The sequence below is a fragment of the Battus philenor genome, unplaced genomic scaffold (genome assembly GCF_028537555.1).
Source record: "Battus philenor isolate CCGP_79_NKW_IND1 unplaced genomic scaffold, ilBatPhil1.0.hap1 SCAF_20, whole genome shotgun sequence".
Lineage (NCBI taxonomy): Eukaryota > Metazoa > Arthropoda > Insecta > Lepidoptera > Papilionidae > Battus > Battus philenor.
In genome coordinates this window covers 4,783,109-4,792,297 of record NW_027181683.1, presented here as the reverse complement: position 1 = coordinate 4,792,297, position 9,189 = coordinate 4,783,109, and the positions used below count along the sequence as shown (strand labels likewise).

The following is a 9,189-nucleotide window of genomic DNA, read 5'->3' as shown; positions in this document are numbered from 1 at the left end:
TTCACTCTGTTAAGTTTTTTTATCAACATCGTTGGTATTAGGTGCGAAATTATAAATAATATTCCCTTGAGAAACTTCTATTATATATATTATTAATATGTAAAAAAATAGTACGCAAAATAAAAGACAAAAGGAAAAGAATTCAAAGAAGAAGAAATAAATTAATAATAAAATTAAAATTAAATTAGTAATAAATAAATAAAAAACGAAAAATATTTTAATGATTGTAATATCAATTCTAAATAACATTAGTCTTTTTTATAAATGGCAATACAATTTTGAACATTAAATAATAATAAAAAAATATCTACAATGACCAGGTCATAGACCCGTCGGAGAATACAAAACATTAGTTTCTGTGCATTTGAAAAAATATCAAGAATTATACTTGACTGTATTATATTTTAGTCCATGTCAAAATGCCCAGTTTAATTTTATTTGGATAATTTAAGAGTATTCACTATATTTTACACTTACATAAGATTAATAAGCTATTGTTACCAAAGTAATATTAACAACCTTCTTCCATATTACAATGCTTTAAAATTCGAATGAATTCTTAGATTTGCGTTTTTTAATTTCATACTCGCCAGTGAACATTGATCATTGACACAAAAGGCCCCAACATAAATTAGTTAGCCCGCAATTTTTTCAGCAAAAATTAAGTATTTAAAACTTTTTTGTGACAAAATACAGATATAACACATAGATATAAAACACAATTTTTGGATTTAAAGTAGATAACCATGTTAGGGCTGCACTTCCAACATTAACTACAAAATTCACTGTTCATGTTTAATCAGAACATTCATGTACAAGTCAAGTTGAGACACAAAAAATATGTACAAAATAATAATTGTAATGCAATGTTATTCACAAATGGTATTAAAAATTACAAAATAATCCACTCAGATATTTTTGTTGTTTGATATGTTAATTAATACTTTCAATTCCACTTTATTTAACAAAAAAAATCTTTCATTGACATAAAATATTATGTATCAACGGTATAGTGCAAACTAAAAACATATCTATCATTTGAAAATATACAATGGATATATTTTTAAAGTGTACTTGTATCCCATCTTAATCCTTACACAATTGGTATGTAGATATATTGTAGTTAAAATGGTTAACAATATAATGAAACGTCTGTATTATGTCAGTAGAGTTGGATAAGATAGTAAATTTTACAGCTAGAACATCGATCAAAGGAGGTCTCTTTAAGAGAATCTTGATAAAAATAACAATAATTATTCATGTAACATGACAATTCTTAAAACAATTCCATGAGCCATTTAGAAACTAACGATTTATCAAAATTTTAAATAATTCCTTTTAATTGTTTCAATTCCAATATATATAGACGATGTAACCGTAGATACACGGTGATCATGGCATAACAAGTTTTGTGTTTTGATTTTTTCGTTAGACGAAACATTGCAAATAATTAAAGTAATTGTCCAATGATATGACAATGGAATATAAACAATAAATCAATTTACAATAAAACATTATTCATTCAAAAGTCGCCGTAAAACTATTTGACGCCTTTACGAGTGTTTACTTTTTTGCTCTCAGTGTGTTTGATAAATCACGCTCGTTACAAAGTAAAATGTTACCCGAATCCGTCTAAATGATAAAACATCGTGTCTTCGTGTATTACTCATTAAAATTTATTTAATGTATTCGATTACAGATTTTTTTTTAATATTTACTTTATTATATTTAGCTAGGCGTGTAAACATTAAAAATTTCGTTATACACCTAACTTCAATGTGTTTTAAAAACATTAATATGATAAAATAGAAAGAAACAGACGGATTATTTTTTAGAACACAGAGTTTAGAATACCGTACCCGGCAATAAATATTGCAAATCGATCTTTGGAAAGAAACAATCTGCTAATTTCGGTTTCGTAGATCGTTGTATGTGTTGCACGAAATACAACGACTGACATAACGTTATATAGGTAGTGTGGGACAGAGATAGTGCTCTACGGAGCCGAAATTAGCCGATTGTCTGTTTCCAAAGACCGTTGTGCAAGATTTATCGCCGGGTACTATACATAAATGGCAAAACGAATATATTACTTCAGTTTTTAGGTTTACATAAATGCAATTAATATTATATAATTGAATATGAATCTATGGCAATCGGTGTACACGGTAAACTTTGAAGTTTTAAATTACTCATTGAAATGAAATATACATGTCATAGCATAATAAGTAGAAATAAAATAAAACATTATAAAAACGAATTTTAATTATTTAGCCTTCAAGACAAATATTCTCTCCTTGTACGATTTTAATTGGTAATAAAACAATTCCAAACGCATATATATGGATGCATCTACAAGATTTCGTGTAAAGTTTTCTTAGTGAAAATTTATAATTACTTAAATCTTACACCATCTCGACCACCACTCACTTCTACAAATACTACAAAAAGTGATTCAACAACACTAAGTGGTTGGTATCCCTCACTGATAAGGAACATGCAAGGGATCCATAAGTGCGACCTATCTTTCGGTAACTGGTCATATTTTTCACTTAGTTCTCCACTATTCACTTTAAAGTATTAATACACAAAATAAAGTTTTATCACATGTCGAATGGCGTATACTAGCTCTCGGCGCCGGGTTCCCTAGTATTCGGCGGCAGGCTTTGTGGACTCTGCGAAAACTGGTTGACCATTTTGCTCTGCATCATGTTAAGCAGGATATCGGAGTACTGCTCGATGAGAGACATCGCTGGATTCCCTGCTGCAGTCGCTTCTGTGATTAAAAAAAAAACATTTTTATAAACATTTTAGAATCAATAAAATATAGTCAAAGATGGGTTAAATTGAATAAAATTATCTAATGACTTGGCTTATAATGGAAAAATGTTATATCGAAAAAATTCCTGAATTAAATGAGCAAGATAGCTATTATACATTAAATAGTAAAATAAATTTCTTTATTTATTCTTCCAAATCAATTTAATCCCTTTCAAAGTAATCCCCGTCCGATAAAATGCACTTTTTCCAACGTATTTTCCAGTCATTGAAACAATCGGAGTAATCTTTTTTCGATACAGCCTTCGAGATTTCAAAACGGCATCCCGCATTGATCTCTTGAGTTTGCTGAATAGCCAGTCGCACGGTACCAAATCAGGCGAATACGATGGTATCTGAACGATATGAGTCAAGTTTTGGCAAAAAAAAAAATCGCGAAGAACCAATGTAGGGCATTGACCAATCGAAACTTGACGCGTTTAAGATACAAAACATCTTACAAAATAGTTTTATTTGCCGAAATTAGCCGACTGTCTCATTCCAAAGGTCGATGTGCAATATTTATCAGCGGGAACTTTAGCTGCTTGCGCGCAAACATAGTCATAAAATAGTACTTTACATTATAACACTCATCGGAACTATCTCCATAATTTCAGATAAAATCTCTGATAATAATATTTCAATGAAAATGTACTTACTATGACAATGAAATATGTACAGTAATGTAAACTCTACTGTGTAGTAAATGAATTCGTTGCACTTCTTTATTAACAAAAACAATGAGGATAAAAATAATTCGTGAAAAATGCATCTAACCTTTATTTTTTCTATTAAACCATTAAATTAAGCATTAATCTTGATTGGTATATACCAGGAATGGACAAACTGCAGCTCGCGAGCCACTTGCGGCTCTGAACGATTATTTTTGGCTCCCATTGATTGAAATCCAAACACCGATTATAATTAACTAACCGGCATCTTAAGTATCATTAGGAGCGCTGTCATATACGTGTGCCATTATAACTTCAATATACATTTTGTACGCTTGTCATATAATTTCAATAAATATAATTTTGGTAATAAAAATATTAGTTTGCATGTTTTAAATGCGTATTAGATTGCGGGTAGCGATAAATTTCAAATTTTGGACAATGGCTCGAACTATCAAAGAGCTTGGCCAGCCCTAGCACATAAAATATGGGTTAGCAGAAGTAAATGAAATTTATCTATTGCTTACGTAAATAAGTAATATTGACACTACTAACTATAATATACCTTTGGAAACCAGATTTTCCAACTTTTGCCTAGTGGAGTCCACATTGAGGCCTCTGTAGTCACCGTCGGTTGAGGAGAGACTGCTTAAAGCTTCGCCGCCATTTTGCGACCGCATCACAGCGCTTCGGAGAACCTTTTGTGTTTCCAAAATGGCTGCTTCGAGGCCTGTAAAAACAGTTCAAATTGTTAAAAATTGTAATACAATTATTATTTATCTTAAAGATAAATTGCAATGCAATGTTCTTCGTTTTATCATTGCGAGGAAGTCTTTTAAATTTAACTCGCCAATTTTTAAAGGTCCAATTGCTTTTAGAATACAATGAAAACGCCTCCCCTAAAAATTGCCAGATGACCGGTCTTGCGCTGCCCGCATCCAGCGACTTCCCTCCATCATGATCATATCGTCAGTGCACCTAGTGGAGAGCATACCCACGCTGATTCTATCAGATCGTTGGTCATCACTCAAGAACAGTTCAGCTCCAAGGGTTGTTGGTAGGGTGCCGCAATCACTGCATCAAAGGAGTAATTCTTCAAATATATTAATAATAATTACTAACCACTAATATCGGCGGCAGCGTTCGGCTCCCTCTGCAGCCTCCTGTATAGGTGGACCACTTTACCCGCGGTCTTCGTCAACTGTTCCGTCAGCGCTAGACACAGCTGCGACGGTGACACTGAAAAACGTCAATACATCTAAATCTATTCTTTTTAAACAGACCATTGCGAATTTACAGTTATTACAACCGTATTTACATAATGTTTATGCGCCAGTTTTAATATTCATATTGAAAATAGTGACATAAATGATAAATACAAGAAATAAAAATAAATTCGTAACACCTAAATGTCATCTTCAAAAAGTTAAGACATATATCTTAGACCTTCCTTTTCTAAGTTTTAAACCTTAATTTTTTAGTTTATTAAAAGCATGGTACTGGCTTTATTGACTCATTTATATGGTTGATATTATAATGTATAAGATACATCAATAAATTCTAAATTTTCTTTAAAAAGAACTAATGTGTTCATATTCTTCTCAGCAGATCAGCATTCCAAGCTGATAGTAGCTTGCTACTTATAATCTTAAAGTAATTGACGATTCAAAAGTGCATATAAAATGTCTACTCGAATAAGGATATTTTAAATTTAAATTTATATTACGGTTCTGCTCGACGGGCGGTTCGGGCTTGCTCCGCTGTCGCGAGTTCGTTGCGAGCCGCGCAGTCACTTCCCGAGCTTTTGCCGAAAGATCTCGTTCGCTTCCACTGCGACCTTGATAAGCAAACCACTATTTTTAATAACTTTCACATGTTGCATAATATTCAAGAATAAGATAGTATACAGAATACAATAGTAAACGGCAGTTTTATTCGAAAATTTTATTTAAATAAAGACGCACATTTAAAGTATCCAAAAAATATTCATACCAGATAGATAACAATATGTGTTTTTATAAACTATTCTCTTAAACGCGCTCGAAACACTATTAATACTTCTGGGATTATCCACTTCGATTGCATAGGGTTCAATATTAATTACATTTTTGCTTTCTTAACATATTACGAGAAAGAAAACAAAAGAATACTGATTTCTGCTAGACTTTGAAAAAGCAACCCAAGAAAGAAACAGTAGTATAAACAACAAAAGTATACACAGATTTTACAAATATGATACCAAAGCAGTTTACTACATATAAATAGGAATAGTTACAAATTTCGTCGGCAGTACTGAAGAAGCAAATAGCAAACTTTTCAGTTGCCCAAGTTATACAATTCTGCAATGATGGTGATGACGATGAATACGTTCTGGTAACTTAGTCACATTATATACGACATAATATACGACTATAACATTATGAATTAAATTTTGGTATAAAAACTGCTCTCTCGATCTCTAAAATAATTTGAACCTTTCGTGTGCTTAAGTCGTACGACTTTTGAAGTACCTTTATAGTTACCTGCTTAAACATGGTTCGTGACAAACCTAATGAAACTTTTCAAATGTAATTTTGTAAATTATTTAGATGTTTGGTTTAAGGAATCGCTTCTCCTCGCGAAAATATAGGGTATACGGAGGTAGTTATAAACAGACTTGAATTAAGCACACAAAGGGTCAAAATATCAATGGGATATTGTGTATTGTATATGTAACACGTACCGAGTCTCCTCTGTGCCCTATCAGCGGACGCGGCTCTAGGGCGCGGGGTTACGGTCTGGGGTTCATTGCTGCCTCTATCCTCCGCCTCGGAGCTAGACTCTTCCCGCGCAGCAGTCGATACGCTCGCTGCGCCAATTTCAGTGTTATTGCGTGCGCGACAGGGTTCAGAATGCAGTGATTATTATTTTATTATTAAGGCCTTTATTTGTATAGCGAGGGATGGTTAAACTTACATTTGCATGAAAATATTTATTATTGTTACTTGGGAGCCGTTCATAAAATAACTTTGCTCTGCAGGTAAATGGCTGGCAAGTAAATTGCTGACGCAAGGCGATTGTGAGGGTGAAAAAAGTGACGATCGCCTTTATTTTAACAGTGAAAATGCCGATTAGAAATATCTCCGAATATTTAAAAAACCCTTATCGGCCTTTTTCTCCATTAAAAATGTTCATTAATGTACTTTAAAATCGTTACTATTAAAAAAAGCATTTTTGTGTTATTATCTATTATCTTTAATATTTTAAGAACGGTCTTGAGTATGAATTACAATTAATTTAGAACAAAACGTGTACATAATAAAATCTGATAATGCATGCATTTATTTTAATTCATCGTGGTATCCATACAATTATTTACTAATAAATCACCTCGTATTAGTTCAGGTCGTCAAAGTGATAAGGTAATTTACACATTTAGATAACTACTATTACTACAATTCTAATTTAATCAAAAATTAATGCTACCATTGAAAACAGGTGGGATTACACGAATTAATTAAATCCGCACAATGGGATGAAAGGTACATACCGGTGCTGTAGGAGTTGGCAAGACCTCTTCTCCTAGCAGTGTTGGCGGCCGCTTTATTCATAGAGCTAATCGTAGGTCGCATCAGGCCTTGTGCGCGGGAATTCTGCTGTCGTGACGGTTGAGGGTCTGACTCCGAATCACTCTGAATGAATATTAATTATTGTATTTTAATTTGTTTACTATCATCATTACAGAGCGATGCTATACTGCCTGCTATCTTAACCTATTTCTTTATATATTTTTTATTGTTCATGACATTCACAGTAGTGTGAATATTTTACACATCATATAAAAGCAGATCTTATGGGTTTTATTAAAAATTTGAGTCGCCTGAAAGACAGGAGTTTCCTGCCCATTCTGGAAATAGGCATCAAAGCTTTAAAGCATCTTGCTATACATTCATCGTAGCCAAGCTTTTATATATATATATCTAATCTGTATAGATACTATATAACCAGTACAACATATTTAAAAAAATTACTTGTCCTTAAGCTGGTCAAAGCTCGCTTATGGTCCTAAACCTCGACTCTAAGCTTACGAGGCAATAATGCGTCCAAAGGAGTGTGGTTATTTTTTTTCTTTATGTATACCTGATTATTCAGCACACCCACGCTGGAACTTCTCGTCATGTTTGACTTGTTAGTGTACCGCGGCGCTGGCCTCACAAAACCGCTTGGCGACTTGCTCGAATTTGCACTAACTGGGGGCGTTGTTTTCGGTGGGGCTACGTACACGAAAAATATCGTTAATATTGTAAAAAGATAGTAAAAAAAATCTTTATATAACACATACTGTATCACTTTGAAAACTAGCTTAAGGTAAGGTAAATTTATAACATACATTAACAATAATAAGCACCCAATAAAAATTAAAAAAGCAAGGATAATATTTCAAACATCAAGTTTAAGTCATAGTACAAGGAAATTAAAATAGAGAAAGTAAATAAAATATATAATTTTTAAAAACGATTATTTCAACGATGCGGAGGTAGGGGGGATGGTAGAGGCCAGGCGACGAATACAATACTGAAAATTATCAACACATGAATACAGATTTTTTTTGCGAGCTCATCTAACATACTCGCACTAACTTTGGCGATATCCTGTGGTCACCGAGGTCACCAGACTTAACTCAAAACAAAAAAGCCAAAACTGCTGAGCAATCAGCTCTATTGAACCAAGTTTACTGAAGCGTGTGGCGCAGAACGCACGAGTATATACTCTTTGGAACGTTAGATTTTTATGATATCGTTCTCTGCTTTTATAAAACTAAGTTTCAATAATTATATTTTTTATCTAAGTTAGAAAACAGAAATCTGTCACAAGCCACCCTGTACATATAGTTTAGCCACTACATACTAAAGAAACTTTGTGAAATTGTTAAATTAAAAACGAAGAAAGAAAAGGTAAAGACTTCACTCATTACTTATGAAATACGATGTAAATACAATAAAAGAAGGACAATGAACTTTGTAGAAAAGCCAAATTAAGAAAGAAATTCACCAGAATAGACCACTAAGATCAATAAACAATACGTGCAATTCAAACTACATACCAAATATACCAAAAGGAGGTCAAAATGTTTTTATAAAATATGATTTATACAAGATGAGAGTGGTAGTACGCTCAAGCTTTACCGAAGAACCTTTACTTGATGTTTAGTGTCGCTAAGGCAATAAATGTTGTTTGTGAGACGTTTAGACAACCACCACCATAAAGCCTTGGCCACCTAAAACCCACCTTGGGGCGTCCTTGGCGCCGGTACGGGCTTGGCGAGGTCGGAGAGGGAAATCGCTCTCCTCATACCCGGAGTATCCTCGTCCTGGTCCAACGGGGAGAGATGCGTGCGATTCGCTGAGTCACACGGATCAATTGTCAGTCACATGCGGGGTAAGTCACAATAATCTGATCTTTGCATCAATACTATGCCTCCCAAACATAAGGATTTTATTAACGCATTAAATATTCAGATTATTGTGCATTAAAGCATACACTACATAAACATACATATACGAAACCGATTCATCGTGCATTAACAGCTAATAACACTGGAATGCTCTGTAAACATCATGCTGAAAAAAATAACGTGATACAAAAAAGCAATTTGCAATGATTTGTGAAGAATGCCAATGAAAAACAATCAATTAATTTAACAAAAAAATATGTATCTAAA

At 33.2% G+C, this 9,189-nt stretch overlaps 1 protein-coding gene across 1 annotated transcript in view; it reads right to left on the bottom strand.

The window, feature by feature from the left end:
* Positions 1-223: 223 nt before the first annotated feature.
* The window catches only part of Wdr62 (WD repeat domain 62), a 125,649-nt gene continuing 116,683 nt past the window's right edge, over positions 224-9,189 (bottom strand). The window contains exons 29-36 of the mRNA XM_068766193.1: positions 8,757-8,870; positions 7,608-7,741; positions 7,018-7,159; positions 6,211-6,336; positions 5,215-5,325; positions 4,611-4,727; positions 4,054-4,218; positions 224-2,776 (exon numbers count right to left, since the gene is read on the bottom strand). Coding sequence (XP_068622294.1) covers positions 2,625-2,776; positions 4,054-4,218; positions 4,611-4,727; positions 5,215-5,325; positions 6,211-6,336; positions 7,018-7,159; positions 7,608-7,741; positions 8,757-8,870 — 1,061 coding nt within the window. The 3' untranslated portion in view covers positions 224-2,624. The remainder of the gene's footprint in view (positions 2,777-4,053; positions 4,219-4,610; positions 4,728-5,214; positions 5,326-6,210; positions 6,337-7,017; positions 7,160-7,607; positions 7,742-8,756; positions 8,871-9,189) is intronic.